General features: G+C 45.1%; 1 protein-coding gene across 2 annotated transcripts in view; it reads right to left on the bottom strand.

Moving 5' to 3' along the window:
* Positions 1 to 17,871, bottom strand: part of STPG1 (sperm tail PG-rich repeat containing 1) — a 38,432-nt gene that overhangs the window by 13,343 nt on the left and 7,218 nt on the right. Inside the window, exons 4-6 of one of the 2 annotated variants that reach the window (XM_036230187.1) lie at positions 10,141 to 10,242; positions 5,877 to 6,047; positions 1,490 to 1,598 (exon numbers count right to left, since the gene is read on the bottom strand). In XM_036230187.1, the coding sequence (XP_036086080.1) occupies positions 1,490 to 1,598; positions 5,877 to 6,047; positions 10,141 to 10,242 (382 nt within the window). The remainder of the gene's footprint in view (positions 1 to 1,489; positions 1,599 to 5,876; positions 6,048 to 10,140; positions 10,243 to 17,871) is intronic. The other variant, XM_036230188.1, reaches the window with a different exon arrangement.

Below are 17,871 nucleotides of genomic sequence, written 5' to 3' on the forward strand. Positions count from 1 at the left end.
GCACCAGGCATGGAGCCTAACCAGGCCTGGATTCAAATCCAACGGGCCCCTGGGCTAGTCATCTGCTTTCTATGGATCATTTTCGTCTGTAAAAGGGGATAAAATAATAACAGCTCACACTTTCTGAGCACGTGAACAGAAAGTGCTGGGCAAATGTTCTGTGGCATTTTGAGAGCATTCCATGAGAAAATGAATGTCAAACCTCTGGCACGCAGTAGGAGCTTAGCAGATACTGGTGCCCACCCCTCCCCCTCCTGCTCTTGTTACAAGGGGCCGGGAGCCAGCCCCTCAGGACTCTCCTGGAGGGAGCGGGAGCTTGTGGCTGGCTGCGAGGGTGCCCCATCCCAGGACTCACCGGCAGGGCCTCTGGCCAAACCCCAGGGATGCCGGCTTTGTTCTCCTGTATAAACAAACAAGGTGGGGCTTTGCCCACGGATAAGGCAAGGCAGGGGAGCTTTAGCCAGGGCTTAGCCTCCGAATTAGGGCTGGTTTTGTTATCCAGCTTCAGACTGATCTCCTCAACTTTAATCTGGATTTGCTGAAATCTGACATACGTTGCAATTTTATCCACACCCCGCTCCCAGGGGCACGATTGCAGAGGCGAACCCAGCCTGCTCCTCCTTTGGGGCTCTGGGGGCCCACAGCTCCCTTGAGGGATCTTTGGGACCCATTTGGGAAGTGTCTCATAGGATGAGTGCTCCTGGAGCGTAGACAGCTGTATCACCAGACCCCTGTGGAAAGTTTTCACTAAGGCTGGAATGAGGGGGAGGCGGGGAAAACACTTGCAAGCCCTTGTGTATTCCTGAATCCTGGCAGCTTTAGAAGTCACAGCGGAATGACGAATGATGGGTAACAGTTTCCCCAGCCAGACACCTATGGGCTTTGGTCTGCCATTTATAAGCCATGTGACTCTGATTAAGTCATGTCAACTCCGAGCCTCCATTTTCTCACCTGACACACAGCACTAGCAGTGTGGACCTGTGAGGACGGACCGGTAAGGACCGTACAGGAAATAGTTAGCAGGGAGTGGGCGCTCAGTAAACGGAGCTATTTTCCAACGTTTGGTAACTATGTGATGAAGTCGCCTCTATGCGCAGAAGAAAAATATTGCTGCTGCACGTGGAAGGATCAGGACACTCAGCGTATCGTGTGCCCCCCGCCCCCGGTGGCCTGTGATGGCGCCTGGGGTGTGTGAATGTGCACACTTCCGATGTGAGAATCCACTTCCCCGCCTGGATCCCCAGAGCAAGTGTGCATGAAAGGGGAGGCCAATAAGGCCACTTTGGGGACATTTCCAGAGCCAGCCGTTCTCCTGAAGGCGGGGAGCCAGTCTTCTCCCTCATCCTCTCTTCTTCGTTTACCGCTTGCTTCCACCCCCACCTCCCCAAAGCCTAACTCCCTTCTAAGACCTCCCATGAAGGAATGGCTGCCCTTGGACGAGATCATACATGAATGCTTAGATCAAGGACAGTGCAAGGCAGCTGCTCACCTGGGGCAGGTCCTCTCTCAGCAATAGTGAACAATCCTCTCTGGGTTTTGGACATAAACCCAGCTCGGGCACTGACGTTGTTTTTCTGCTTGCAGTAAGAGACGGAGGCCTGTGGGGAGAAAATCAACCAGTGTTTGCCTTCCTTTTCTTTGTCTTCGTCATTGTGCCTGGACGAGTGCCACATTTGGGTAAAAAAAAAAAAAATCAAATTTAAACCTGTCCTTCTCAGAATATGAACTGACGTGAGCAGAAGAGGCCACACTGACTGTGTCTTCACCATCACCCCAGCTGGGGTGGTCTACAAGTTCGGGGTCTCCAGGAAGTGTCCGGTGACCTAAGTAGGCACAGAGGACAGTGCCCGGAAGAGACAGACTACAGACCCGGCTTCTAGGCTCACTGTGCTGCACACAGGCCGTGTGATCGTGCACAAGTTCTGTAATTTCTCTGAATTTGAGTTTTCTCATCTGTAAAACGGATCAGATAATCCCTGCGGTGTTGGTGAGGATGGGGTAGGAGACAAGAGGTCAATAGAAGTCATCAATAAGAATCATGTATAGAAATTATCTATCAAAAGCACACGTGCAAATTATTTTCATTATTTTATCCTATGGTTTTTATTCTTTTCGGAATACTTAGTTCTCCGTATCTCCACCTGATTTCTCACTGTTCAAAAAGTCCTTTTTATAAACGCAGGATTTGGGGCATATAAGGAAATTGTATAATTTAAGAGTACGACCAGATTTGTAAGCACTCTCTTGTCTTGATTCTTCTGGACTGACCGAAATTAAGAATTCTGGTCGACCCACGCAATATACATTTGAGAGTGTCCAGTGTGTTCAGGACTCTAAAAATAACAGAGAAGGCAAAAAGAACCCTGAGATCATTCTTATGTTACACGTGAATCATAAATATTTTAAATGCCAATTTGCAGTCAGTCCTCTGTGTTCATTAGATAAAAGATGCAATAAAAATTGTACCTGTGATGACTGGGAATATTTACCGAACGAGGGAAACTATTTGCTGGGGCCAGGATGGTTTGATTTTCTGTGATACTCCTTTGTCAGAAAAATGTGTCTCGAGAAATGCAGATGGTATTTCGATTTCGTGTTGACAAAGGCGGAGGAATTTAGCTTTTCCCAGGGTCCTAATGGCTAGACTGCATGCAGAGCGGGCAAACAAAAAGATCAGATGGAACAGGCTAATTACTGGACCCAGGGAGAGGAGCCAGGTTGCTGGAGAGGAAGTAATAACACGGTACCAAGGAAAAGGATTGAGAGGTGGGGGATCACGGTGAGCAAAGGCAAAGAAAGGCCTGGGCAGACCTCGAGGCTCTGGTGTGCCTAACAGGATTATCGCATTTCTGCTCCTCGCCAGTTGACTCAGCCATTGTTCTGCAGGTCCCGGTGGGGGTGGTGGGGAGGACCTCCTGTAGACAAAACACTACTGCCGCTTTATTCCTCACCCAGACAGAAAAGCAACTCAAAAGGGGGACATTTTTGAATACACTGAGTGTATGTCGCTGGAAAATTTCACCATTAGTCTAGGAAAATAGTCGACTCCTCCGGCAGGTTAAGAAAGGATGAAGCTGATTTATTGTATTGCATGGAAAAAACAATTCCAAGATACAGTTAAGTAAAAAACATGATCCTAACACCGCAGGAGGGACCGAGGGAGGAAGAGAATATGCAAGTAACTGTGGCTGGGTTTCGATGGTGTTTGGCTTTGGGGAACAGAGTTAGTTATAAGGGACTTCTGCTTTCTAATCCCTGGGTTTCTGTAATGCTTGAATACGTTTTATGATGAGTGTGTATTATTTTCAGAGCCACGTTAAAATAATAATGAACAAAAAACATTCCTAAAATCGATCTATTGGCAAAAGGACAAAGCTCTGACCTGGGAAATGGTTTTTTCTAGCTCAACGGGTGTATACTGACCCCGGGAGAGTTATTCCTTTGATGTCGTAGACGTTTATTGCATGCTAACTGGGTACCAGACCTGTGCCGGGCTTTCGCCCTGTGAAGCTGGGTGAAGGAACACACATAGTGGGTTAGGGAAACAGACACATGAAACACTAACTACCCCTCTGAAGAATGGAAAAGGCACAATGGCCAAGAGCCTTCATCACCACTTTCTGGGACCGGGCCTCAACCTCCCTCCTGTGAACATAGAATCTTCTTAACTGGTTTTCTGAAATCCACCCTTAGTCCACATTGCAGTCCATTCTCCATACACCTACTGGAGGGAGCTTCTTCAAAAAGTACATCAGATGACATCACCCCATACCTCCCATCTCCTTCAAGGGTTTCCCAGACAACAAAATTCAAACTCCTTCCTGGGGTCTTTTGGGCCCTGAAAAACTGACCCCTGAATCCCTCTCTGGCTCCCCCTCATCCCCTCTCCTTGTAGCTAAATCTATTCTAGCTGCTGCCTTATAGTTCCCCATGGGCTGAGCTGTTGGCTGTCCCAGGACCTTTGCATATGCTAGTCACCAAACTCTGGCTCCCTTTAATCTTTGGGTCTCAGCCTCAGAGCCTTTTCTGACCACCCAGTATAAAATAAAATACATATTACTTACATATTACCGCCTACCCCCACATATTCTCTCTCTCAGGCTTTAACTGTTTTTTTTCTCTCCCAACGCTGGCTACTTTTTGTAATTATTTTGTTTGTTTGTTTACTAGTTCTTGTCCTGAGTTCCCCACTGAACTCTAAGCTGTATCAGTGGTATGGCACAGAGTAGCCACAGAAACCACAGAGGGAAGCCCAGCAGGGCTGGGACGTGGTGACCCCCATCACTCTCCAGCTTTAGACCTCAGCCATCGGCCTGTGCTCACTGACGTGTAAACGGTCCCTTTGAGCTGGGTAACTTTGGGCAAGTCCCTTCACCTCGCCGAGCATCAGTTTCCTCCTCTATAACTTGAAAATAAGATAATCCACTTCATGGATTCTTGGGACAGTTCTATAAGATGAATACATAAGTCTTAGAACAAACAGCACATGGGCCATGAAAAGTGCTTTATCATCATCACTATTATTGTCCGGCTTTGATTAATCCAGGCGAAGATAAGAGCTGTGCCGTCTGATAAATTAGCCATGGAAACATGGCTGGTCCAAATTAAGATGTGCTGAAAGTATAAAAGATACACTGGGTTTTCAAGACTTAGTGTAATGGAAAGAATGTAAAACATCTAATCAATAATTTTTATATTGATTAGATGTCGAAATAATATTTTGAATACACTGGGTTAAATAGAATCTACTATTAAAATTAATTTCACCTGTTCCTTTTCACTCCCAAATGTGGCTACTGGGAAAATTTAAATGACATTTGCGGCTCCCATTACATTTCTACTGGACAGTGCTGCCCGGCAGGAAGGCACTTATACTGCTGTGAGCACGTCATAATTGATTGGATCAATCATAAAAGGTGGGCAGGATGTTTAGAGTCAGAAAAATAAATATTTTATTTGTGAATATTAAAAGAAAAATAAAATTTGAATGAAGTGTCTGAGACTATAAAGTATTTTGAAATATGGCCTAACACTATTAATACCTTACCTACAACTCATGTCTTATGCGTTTCAGAGTGCTTTGATATTCATTGTCTCATTTGCTGCTTATAATAACCCCGTAAGGCAAGTATAATTAATTCCATTTTACAACCGAGGCTCAAGAGGTGAGGCGATCTCCCCAAAGGCATATCTCCATGGACTGTGGAGTCCTTGTGTGCTAGGTGTGCTAAGCGCTCAGCGTAGATCACCTCATTTAATATTTACACTCACGTTATGACGTAGATATGTACCCCCCTTTTTACAGATGAATAAACCGAGTCCTGAAAGGTTGAGGGACTTGCCCAAAGCCACACAGGGAGAAAGGGGCAAAGTGGAGATTTGAACCTAGCTCCATCTCTTAACCATTCATTACATCGTTCTGCCTCAGTGGCTACAAAGTAATAATTGGCAGAGTATTTGTGTTAAACAGATTTCCTGATGCGAAAAGACAGAAATTTATTTTCTATAAGAACCTAAAAAGTAAATGAATAGTGTCTGCAGATAAAGTGGTAAATAATATATATTCATTGTTACAGATGAGAAAACTGTCCCAGAAAAGTCCCATGACGGGAGTGACCACGGTAAGTATTTTCCAGGGCGGTGGTCTTCCCACTGCTCCACAGTGGCTTCTATGTTGCCCATGTTTTCCTCTGGGTTCTGAAAATCTTCTGTAAGAGTCTTGCACAGCCTCAAGTACCCATTGGGTACTCAACAAATGCTAAGTGGTTTACGAATTGCATTAAGATGCTAGCTCCTAAAGCTCCCCCATTCTTTTCTTACATTTTAGTAAACCATTCATTCAATATATATTTAGCAAGCATATGCAATGTTCTTACATTATAATGGTTTGGCGCAGGAGTTTCAAATTTGAGAACTTTCGCAAAGCTTGGCAACTGGAACATGCTGGAACAGGAATTACTGAAGTCTTTCTTTGAAACAAAACGTGATGGGAGAGTGTATGCATTAGCTGCAGGATATTTAGAAATGATGGTGTCCATTCGGGCACACTGTGAGGAGAAAGCCAAAGGAATCAGCATTGTCACATAATCCATGGCTCTGAAGGACAGATGTCAAAAAAGATGGCGCCCAGCACCAGGCCTGAAGCATTTCATAAAAGGTGAAGCTCTAGCGGGTAACGATGATAAACTGACCTCAGGCTTTGAGGATTCACACTTGGAAAACACAAGTTCGGACCTGTTTTAACCTCCGCAAACCAACTCAAATTACTCATCTCATGTTTAGAAACTTGGCAAAAATAGCTTTGCCATAAATGCATGTCCACCCAATCCTGTTGCAGGCCACTTACACTTGACTCATCATCAGCTGTTGGGTAATTTATATGATGGGAAGCTCTGGACTTCTTCTACTAGGAATGAAACCTCACGTCGTGTTTCTAAGGTTAAATGATCTGAATGGCCTAAATCACAAGTTTGCTTCTAACGTCTTTGAGGGACAAAACTCCAAAGGGCTTGCCTCCTAGCTACCACCTAATTACTCATTTCATAAAACTATAATATTTTTGCTGTTTCAACAGAACCAATCCTAGTCCTTCCAGGAAGGCACAATAAACTATTTTCAGTTAAAGAAAAACAAACAACAACAAAAAAACCCAGAATCAATGTTTGCCGAATGAAAAGGGACAAAAGCCATAGAAACTAGATGATAACATCGCTTTACCCTAGAATAGCATGGCAAGTATTAGAGTCTGATAAAACCAAATATTTCTCATTATTTTATTGTTAAAATCTTTCTCACCTTGATAAGGGTCAATAACTATACAAGCACAAAAAGTGGGTGAGGCTGTGGGAAGGCATTAGCACCCTATCCACCTTCTCACTCTATACCTATGGCAGTGGTTCTCGACACCTGGTTTATAGGCCGCTGTAGTTTGTGGGTGGATGTGCCACCGGAAGTAGGAGCGTTCTTGACCAGAATCTCAGGTGTTCAGACTCCTAACTGGGTTTGAGTCCCAACTCTGCTTTCTCCAAATTGCAAGGATTCATCAATGTTCCCAGAAGTAAAGTTACCCCAGCCTTGTACTCACTTTGCCTATGCATTTTGGACAATAGTTAGCTGAGTACTGGTCATGGGTTGTAGCATTTAATCCTTGTGACAACCCTAAGTAGTGGATATTATGATTATCCTCACCTTATAGATGAGGAAACTGAACTTCTTCGACTAGTCAAGTGGTGGAAACAACATTCTCACCCAGGCAGTCTACCTCCACTAGTGATCTGGATCAGACATCCAATTCTGAGGGGCAATGGGTAGAGAGAAGTAATAGCAATACACGCTTTCATTTACGAGATGAGCAGACGATAAATGACGATGGGAGGTTTTAGTTCAGGCAGAATCGCTAACCTTATCTCCTTTGCCCAATGGTGTAGGCGCACCTTTGCACTTTCTTTTTAACTTCCATGTAAGAAGGGAGGTGAGGTTAAACTTTCCTCAGTGGTGCCATTTGTAGCATGCCTATCCTGAGTCATCCAACAGAGTGAGCAAGCACGTTTTTTTTTTCTAAAGCACTATTTCCCAGTGTATGTCCCCTGGCATATCGGTTCTATAAGATAGGATTATATCGGTGGTAGTGGCAGCAGGGAGAGAATTCCCAGAGTCAAATAATTTTGAGAAGTCTCATGCCGTGTTCCTATTTCGAAGATGCATAATATACATTGGTATAGTAAATGCTCTGAGAAGGTCCGCAATAAAAAAAAAAAAAAAAACCTCTTTAACTTTGTTTAACTGGCCTTTCTTAAACTTACTCGATGATAGAATCTTTTTTTGGCCTAGAAAACCTATTCATACATTTTGGGAAGAATTGTTCTAGAAAATTCCAATTAGAGGCAAAGTTTCATAAAGTATTGCAGTAGGATTTGTCTCAAGGTATAATTGAAGTTATACTCACTCACCAACCCTTCCCACCCCTTGGCTTTCTTTTAACTGCCGGGCCTGTGGTCTCCAATCTGACCACATGCTGGCATTTATGAACCTCCCTCTAGCACATACTAACTTTTCCAGAACCACCTCTGCCACCATGAAAACACAGAAAGGCCACCAAAGTCTCCTCCCACCTGCCTCATTTAACTAGTCACTCCTGTGAATAATTCTGGAACAAAGCTTTAGAATACATTAATGAAGCTCTTTATATAATTTGGACTTAGAGAGATGACAGGTCTCAAAGGGTTGGGTGTAGCTGTTTCAATAGTCATCAGGAAGTTCCTCAAATTTATAGACCTGAAGAGTTTTTTGGTTAGCCTCACCCACGGTCACCCTCTTTCTGGTCACACCAGTGTCGGTAAGGCATTTCTCTGAGGGCTACTTTTAATTCTCTCAGAGTCTTCAGATCCGGAAATGGAAAAGGTGCTAAATGTGAAAGTCAGTGACAGCGAGGTAGAGGTATGAAATTTGCAACCAGTTCAGAAAGGAACTGGTAAGAGGTGGGAACCTCCTGACACATCTTCCTCAACCAGGTAAGGCTCCTTTCTGCCCAAGGGTACAGAAACTGAAGTGTTTATAAACAGAAACATAAATTCTGAGACCCATCAAAGAGGGGAGAGGAAGCCTGAACGACTCAATATCTGCCTTCTTTTGGGTTTGGCCTGAAGTTTTTAAAGACCTGAGAGGTCCAATTAGATTCTGTTAAAACTCAGATCTTCCCTTGGGACCTTTCTCCAGACGGCCCAGCCTCATCATTGGCTAAGTTACTGCAAGTGGGGCCTAGCATTGTGCACGTGCTCTGATTTCGCCCCCTTCTTTGGCACCAAGTAGGACTGGGCAGTGCCACTCTAGGGCAAAGTTGTTCTCGGAGAGAAAACTTAGGTGTTGCAGGAAATATTGTTTTGTGACTCACTGGTAGCGATCATCACAATGAACATGTTTATGATGCACTGCAATTTCAAAGAGTTTTCCACTCATTGCAACGTTAACATGCCCGCGCCTCCAGGGAGTCTGCACTGTCAGAGGCGACCAGCACACAGCAGGGTGACGTGCTTGAGATCACATCGGGAACCTGCGGCTGAGTCAGGACTAGGTCTTCAGTCTCATCCCCTGTGCCAGGGACATCGTGAGACAGGCACTTCGTTCTCTGATTGCCGTTGAGTCTGTGTACTCGCGGGGGTTGGGACAGAAAAAGAGGTAGAGGCGTGGTCGTTCTGTGAACTCACGAGGGGGGGGGGGGGCCTGTGCAGCCTCCATGTTTATTTTTGCTATTGGAGAGCTGGCTCCAGAGTCAGTTTGCTTTCTGAGTATTCGGCTCCACCAAACTCAAATTCCGATAAGTGCCCGTATTCGACGTGCCTTACGTGGTCTCTTTACGCGGTTTAAAAAAATAAAAGTCGATTCTAGTGTCAGGCATCATGTTACATTTTTGCAAGAGATTATTGTCACTTTTGAAGGGACCGGTGGCGTCCGCGTTTTGTCAATGCCAACTTGTTCACTTCCTTACCTCAGCGAGTCTCACCCTAGCCTGACTCTATTCCCTTGCTGTATCTATTTTTCCCTACTGATGTATAAATATTCAAATGAAGGCTATCCTTGCCCAAGCCTGGTCCAGGGCTCTGACACTTCATGCAGCTGCTTGACCGTCAGAGACCTGAACAAAGATAAAGACTCAAATCTTACAAAGAAGAGAAAGGAGAACAGGAGGCAGATCACTAAATTTCAGGCCCTCTGGCTGCTTTCTTTTTGGTCCCATCATATTTCTCAACGATTCGAATAACTCAATTAGACTAAGCAGTATAAAACATCACATCAGGGTGAGAGGCATAATAGTGATTTTTTTTTTCCTGGTATGCCCAAAAACCTCAGAAAGACATTTGTTCTGTCTACTCCATGATGACAAAATTGGTTTTGGAGGATCGGGTCCTAAATATTGGTCTAGCTTCCCTTGTCACTCTGGCAATGCGTAGCATTGGGGGAAAAAATTAAAGACACGGGCTCCAATTTACCTGAATGAAATTTGAGGAGGCAGTTACTCTCCTAATTAAAACCGTAAGCCTTTGGAGAGAAGTGACCAGATATATACAACATATCCAATATATACAATGAATAAAGGAAATTACCGATCAGTTAATGCCCATACTCAAGGGAAGGGGTTCTCACCATAGAGGGAAAAGTGCATGTCCCTTTCTTGGACAACGAGACACTGTTGAACACTGGAGACTGGTGAATGACGTTGTAGAAGCCAGGACCGGGGTTATCATCCTGAAAAGGAAGAGCGGGTGGTATCATCGGGATATATTTGATTCCATTGTGCTTGTCCACAAGCTTTACATCCATTAGCACTAAGCCCCGCCATAATCCTCCAGGACAGGCATCACCACCGCTTCATGAATGACAGCCTGGTCCCGCCATCTCCTAACCTTCCAAGCCACTGTCTCAGTTTCCAAGGGCTGGGGCTGGGATTCCAACCTGGGTCTGGGACCCCCACCCCAACCCCCTTGCTCTTTCCACTGTGCCGTACTGCATTCCAGAAGAACACTATTGTCTTTTGCATGCCATTACAGAAATGAGCATAAAATGGGATACTGAGTGTGGCTGATGTGCAAGTCGGTGTACACCGATTGGGTTCGCCGAGCCCACGGGGAGGGAAGTGTGACCGATTTCACGTCAGCCGCGCCCCAACCTGACTCAGCTTCCTCCTCAGCCTTTCAGAAGAGAAATCAGGGAGTGTTTCTGTTTATAAAGCAAAATGAAACAAAAACAACCTTCATCCTAAACAAGACCATTTCTAACTCTCAGACAAAAAGAGGCAGGTTCATGGGGCTCAAGTGCTAAATGATGCAGGTGTGTTAGAGAGGAATAAACAAAAGCTTGATTTCTAAGCTCGTTTCTGCTGTTGCAGATAATTGGACTCTCATCTCATTTCTCATGCTGGTTACCAAGGGGAAGTAAATAGTTGGCCGAGCAAGTAGCATGAAATGATAAAGATGCTCCACTGCCTTCAGAGTTTACTGGGTGCCAAGATCTTTTCAAAGCCTGTCTCGTTTAATCTCCCAGTGAGGAAGGGATTACTGCTCCCATTTAACAGATGGAGACGCTGAGGCACATGGAGATGAACTTGCCTTCAATGCTGTGAGCGGCGGTGCCTTTCCTCGGTGCTAAGTTCGTAGTGCACACAAGCCCTTTGCCGTGAGGGTGCTGTCGGGTCCACTTTAAGGAAAGTGAGTCGCAGAGACAATGGGTCTCTGTTATTAAATGATGAAGCCCAGATTTAAACCCAGGCAACCCGACTAGCTCTCGCTACCTATTCTGCCACCCAGGCTCTTCCTGTCTCCGCCATTTCTACTGCCTTCCTCAGTGCGGAAAGAAAGCTTAAGACGTCATCGGGGCCTTCAAGGACTTTTCAGTATGGCTCAAGCTGTGTGTGATTATTATGGTTTAATACAAAGGGTGGGGTCATCAATGTTATCAATGGGTTTTTCTGTGCCGAATTTTAAATGCAGTGAATACTTTGAGCCTTGCAGGTGGGGGCAGGGGAGCTGATTCCTGCTTCGTAGGTGGTGAACCCTGGTGAACAGAGTGGGAGCTGACTGCCAAAGAGACTGAGGCGGGCCAAGAAAGACGCACGCAGCACACCAGGCCTATGGGCGCCCCCGGTCAGGAGTTCAGAAGAACCCTGGTGTGTGGGGGCAGATTTGAGGGGCTGCAGGGAAACAAGAAAAACACTGTTCTAGGGGGCTGTTTACAGGGTCGTCGTTTATTTATTTGGTGGTCACCGTGTGCCAGGCACTGTTCTGAGTACTCTGCATGCACTAACTCATTTAATCCCCATTTTAAAGCTGAGAGGACAGGGCCAAAAGAGATAAAAGCCCAAGGTCACAGAGCTAATAACTGTCAGATTGGGAATCTGAACCTAGGCAGTCTGAGTGCAGAGTCTACTCTTCAGCACTAAACCAAACTAACTCTCAAGTGAGAATGTGTCCGATAAAAGAAGGAAAAAAAAATCCCACTGGGTTACGAATCAGGTATTCTTGTTCTCAACGCTGCTACTAGGTAGGTGGCCTTGGGCCAGTCGCCTCTCTCTACCTAAATGTCCTCATTTGTAAATCAAAGGTGTTGGACAAAATGTCTTCAGGTGACTTTCAGCTTCCAAAGTCCCTAAACTGAGGGAAAGCTAAAGCAGAAAATGTAACTGTGGTTCTTCTACTTTTAAAGAATGAAGACACACATCTCTAACTCCCAGGACGCACATCTCTAACTCCCAGTCTGTTGGCACACTCTCAATACCGCCATCAGTTCACAAGAATTTTCTGGGCACCCACAGGTGTCCGAGGAGCTAGCGTGGCCAGGTAAATATAGTACCTGCAAGGCTGCTCCGTCCCACCCTACCCAGTTCAATATTAATTTCTAGTAAACGACAAAAAGTTATTTTAGTATAAGTATGTCCCGTGCACTATTTGGGACATACACTAAAATAGATTTTTTTTCGTTTTACTTATCTGAAATTCTAAATGAAGTAGGAACCCTGTGTTTTTATTTGCTAAATCTGGCGACCCTACTGGACCTTAATCATGTTTTAGTTCTGCCACGTTGCAAACTGGTCTGTTTCCAGACCAAATGAGAAAAGGACTGTCCCTCTTAGCTTGGAGGGAGAGGGTGCTGCCATTTGTTCTTAACGAATGCCGTATGCTGGAGCTGGCCAGTGGCAGCTAGTGAGGGCGACTGTTAACAATTCAGCAGTGGGAGTATTACATCACTGAAACTGGCCAGTGCTATAGACCAGAGCTTTGCTTGGCGGAGGAGAGAGCTGGTTTACCAGCTCACTGCTTGCTGCCTGCACCGTGTGACCTCCAAGTAGGTTTCTGAGCTACTTGGAGGGAAATGTTTAGACCTTTCTTCTCAGGGATAATAGTTCCTGTGACTAATGTTGTGTGATGTGGATGACTGAGGCCTCTCAGAGCACAGCCCGGAATCCAAGTTGCAACTGGTATATGAACTTAGCCATCCCTTGATTTCCTGGCTGAGGCCATCCTAGATGGCAAAAAACAACCAACCAAACAAACAACAGTTGGTATGGGGACAGAGAGGGAAAGAGAACTCTGCCGACTGCCTGTTGAGTGCCCCGCCGAAGCACAGGGCCTGATGCTGTGCCCATTGTCTCCCGTGCCTGCCTCACAGTGTGAGGGTGGAAGGAGTCAATGCTCATAGAGGGGTTACAGCAGAGGCGTGAGGGAGGGGTGGGACCGAGCAAGGGATGACTGGCTGATGTGCTGCCACCCCCACCTAACACACATCTGAGTGACATGTGAAATGTGCTTTGAGAGCTCTTTTGAAGTATTAAAGTCCCTCTGTATGTGCCAAGGATGGGACACAGATCGACATTCACTTCATCTTGGGATAGGTTTAGAGAGGTAATGAGGAGGAGGAGGAGGAGGAGAGAGGGAGCAGGGCATTTACCTCTTCACCCCAAAAATATCCATAGATTATGGGAGAGCTTAATACCCCACAGTCTGGAGCCAATTACATCTGCACACAGCCTGGATTTTCTAGTCCTGATTTTATAGATTCTGTCCAACTAATATTTTCAGGTTTGACAAATCAATGGTTTGTTGAAGTATTTCCTGGCTTGGAAAATGTGGTCTCTGTTGGATCATTAGCTAAAAACCACACTAGAGCTGCCATTTGATTCTTCAAAGATGTTCCACCTTGCTTTGGTCTATTTTGGGGGTGGCTAGCTGCCATTTCTCAGGAGTGCACAAGACAAATGACAACTAGGAGTTTGCTACAGGCTCGAGGTATGTGCCTGGTGGAAACAGAGCCCTGTCCTGTGCTTAATCTGTTGGCAAAACCACACAGGAATTTGGGGCTCCTGAGGAAAAAAATTTCTTTTTCAAATCCCTCTAGTCTTAAGGTCTTAGACAATGCGTCCATCCACTGAAAACCGTATGGTTCAAACTGTCAACGACTCTGAGATTTGCCCCTTAAAAGACACCCTTCCTTCTTCCTGCTTTCTCCCCTTCCCCCTTCCCTATCCCGAATCCCCAAGTCCATACACTACATGTGGCATCAAAGCTTCCACGCCTCTGATCACAGTAGAAAAGGGAGAGGCAGAAACCATACTTCAAGCAAGAAAACACCATTTTTTTTTTGTTCGGAATTGGGGAAGATGTCAGAAATGAAATGGCCTTAAAGAGAGCACCCAGGAAAACTAAGATGAGTTCTCTTGAGGCAAGTGTTTCTTAGTGGCCCAGGTGCACAGTAAATGTGGGGAAAGGAAGGGCAGCTGGGACACTGGCCACCTCGGCAGGCGAAAACAGGACTGGTTCTCTGCCTATCACAGGCCTGGCCAGGCTGGAAACAAAGTCAGATAGGAGAAGGCAAACTGATTTTTCAAAGTCTTTGTTGTATCAGCCTTGTCTCTGAGAGTGCCATAGTCCTCTTTTTCAGAGCCCGTCACTTTCTTAAATCTGGCGTCGGCTTCTTAGCAGCCCCTTGCAATCCCAAGAGGCATGTGGCCAAAAACTCAATTCCGACACCTACTCTGGGCCAGGGCCTGTGCTAAGGCATGAGGATACGGGCTCAACCTGTCAGCAGCGCACAAGTCCTAGCTGCCACATGGGTGGGATGCGTTCCTGTGACTCAATGAGAAACGCATAGACTCGAGTTGGGGTCACTCATTCGATCCACTTGTGAGGGACTTCGAGGTTGAGAAAGGATAGCAGTAATTGATGCCCAAGGAGTTCCTGGCATAGCAGTAATTGGTGCCCAAGGAGTTCCCGGGCAGGTGGAGATGAGACGTGCACACCCACTTGCAGCACGCCAAGCAGGAGGTGGTCAGGGGCATAAGACCGGCTTCGAGAGTTCAGAGGAGGGTGTGCTTGCTTCCTCCCAGGGGAGACGCCAGGACACGGTGTGTGGGAACCAGGAGCTGCTGCCTGGGTTGGTCCTCACTCTGCCTGACCCTGGCTGCACAAGTTACTTAACTCTCTTTGTGTCTCAGGGTCATTATCTGAAACATGGGATAATGATGGGACTTAGCTCACAGGGTTATTATGGGGATTAAATGAATTAATAAATGCAAAAGTCTTTGTGGGGTGCCTGGCAGGCTGTCAGTACCAGCCAAGTGTCTGCTACTTCCAGAGGTGTGTCCTGCAGACCCCTTAGGATGGGTGCTGGTGAATGACATGAGGAAGTCAGGCTTCCAGAGCAGGGAGGTGGGGCAGACCTTCCTGTGGTTCAAACACGCAGCCGAATGCACACTTGGGGTAGTTATCCCCTTGAACAAATGTGGCGATCTCTGCAACCTGAGTAGCTTTCCATTTTAATACTCCTGACACGTAATATACCTCTGGTCTAGTGTCTTATCAAGTTAATAAATAAACAGTATTAACTTCGTACAATTTCACCAGAAATGAAGCCCTGGCGTTCTTACCATTTGAGAGGGCATATTTACTGACAGGCTATATGGGAAATTAACATGTATTTTTAAATTGTGCCCATCAGAGGCTGTGGTGCCCATATGCCATCATTATTTCATTTGAGCCTTGATCCTTTGATTCTAAACCAGTCAGGTTTAGAATCATGAAACAGTAACCTGTGGAAAGGGCCTATCTATTATAACACCCTGATTTCTAAGACGAGGAAACAGAGGTGCAAATAGATTAAGTGGGTGCCCTTAGCGCTATGCCGCGTGGGCGACAGCGACCACAATTCGGGGTGAAATAGGGACAGAAACAGAGAGGAGGGGAAGAAAATGTCCATCAGGCTACGGGGCTGTGCTCTGTCCCAGCTTAGACATGTCTCTTCACGCACGCGAGTCACCAGCACACTTGTAAATAACTGCGAAATGTTCAGGAAAGCAGACTTTGTTTCTTTCTAGCAGCCAGAATCACCAGCCCGGACACCGAGCTCTGTGAGGGATTCCTCGTGCCCAGCGGTCAGATTTTCACGGGGAATGCGAGCTGGGCAAGAGGCCCTGATGTTTCCCTACAAAGTTAGACCGATAAGGTAAGTGCACATTTCAAAGAGCACCAGGGCTCTGTATTGAAGATGCGCTAAGTGGGTCACAGAATTAATGTGAGGCCACAACCAAGTTATGAGATCAGGCACAGGGTGTGTATGAGTAATGTTTTAAGAAGGGTGGTGATACACTGGAGTTTTAAGATGTTTTTAATTTGTATTACCTCACTAAATTATTGGGTGATGCTAAACAAGGTCCTTAACTTCTCAATGCCCACTTTCCTCAAAAAAAAAAAGAGAGAGAGAGAGAACAATGAGCACAGAGAGAATAAGAATTTTTTTCCCGTTTTTATAGCTGGAAGAAACTAACAAAGTTATATAGCCCAAATTTTATGTTTCAGATGAAAAAACTGAAACCCAGAAGAGTCGAGTGACTAAAGGCACACAGCTAGTAACGGAGAAAACCTGACTTATGAATTCTATGCACTTTCCACAAAATTCCATACTTACTTACAAAATGCCTTCAAATACTTAGGTGAGAGCGTTCACATTGTCAAACGAACGCAAGCACATTTGAAAAATACAAATCAAATTTCTGAGCTATTTCTATATTTGACACTGCCTACAGCTGTTGCCAGCTGCCATCTTGGTTCCTTCAGTAGAAAATTTTCTGAAAAGCAATAGCCGTTTAAGACCATAACTTTAAAAGCCAGCCCATTTTGTTTCTGGATTTGCATCTTCAGAATTAGATCCTGTAGAATGGGGCCTTACGCACATTACTTGACATCTTCCCCTATCTCGCGCTTGGTCTGTTTTGCTAAGTCCTTTTCAGAAACACACTCTCTAACTTTCGTGCAGCTTTGTGGGTCACGAGGGAGGTGTGGTACAGTGTGTGGAAAGAGCATGAGGCTTTGGAGTGACTAGACCCGGGTTTGAGGTCTAATTCTCTCAACGTTGATTGAGCAAATATGTAGGGCCTTTTATGTGCCAAGCCCTGTGTTGTACGACCTTGGGTGGGTCATTTAACTTCCCTGACTCTCTGGTTTCTTCTTCTATTAAGATAACAAACTCTTCGTTTTAGCATTGTTCTGAGGATTAGCGGTATGATCTAAAAATGTTTTCACACATACTAGGGATCAGTAAATGGTGATCACTATTATTTTTATTGGAGCCTGAACTGCAAATATCCTAGAAATGGACAACATATCATCATTAAACTGACAAATGAGAAATCAGACCAAAAAAAAAAAGAGACAAAGAGACAGATGAACAGTTAAAACATAGAGAAACAGGAGAGAGAAAAGAGAAAACTCCTAAGCAAATATCTTATTTATGATCTTTGGGGAAAATCTACAAGTAATTTTAAAAATGTGTGTGTGTATACACACATACTATATTCTTTATTATTTGCTTCCTTAGGATCCTAAAATATCAGAAGTGGAAGGAATTTAAACATTCTCTAGTTGGGCATTCTTGTTTACAAAGAAAGAACAGGCTGAGGGGCAAAGGGGCTTGCCCAGGCCCCCTAACTCCTTCCTGACTGACCTGCATTCAGTCCCTAGTCCACCATCCTGGCAAGGTGGTAAGATGAAAAACATTTTTAGAATGTAGCAAAAGGTAACTGAGTTGATGATTCCTCCAAAAGAATGTTATTCTAAAGGTCTTGGTTAAATGAATAAAGGAATGAAGATTTTAATGAAAACTACTAAAAAACGTTTGTGAGTTGTTTCGGCCCCCTACTGGTGAGAGAAGAGAAAGTCAGATCCCTGAGACTTTTGACAGTTGAAATCCCAAAAATTAGGTGAGACAGGTGGGATCAGGAGCCAAGGAGAACTTCCCAGATCAAAGAGGAAAAAAGACACAGATAATTGAAGGAGAAAGAGAGGATGGGGGAAATACAAGAACTGCAATAACGCATTGTTAAAAGAAGTC

The sequence above is a fragment of the Rousettus aegyptiacus genome, unplaced genomic scaffold (assembly GCF_014176215.1).
Source record: "Rousettus aegyptiacus isolate mRouAeg1 unplaced genomic scaffold, mRouAeg1.p scaffold_m13_p_1, whole genome shotgun sequence".
NCBI lineage: Eukaryota > Metazoa > Chordata > Mammalia > Chiroptera > Pteropodidae > Rousettus > Rousettus aegyptiacus.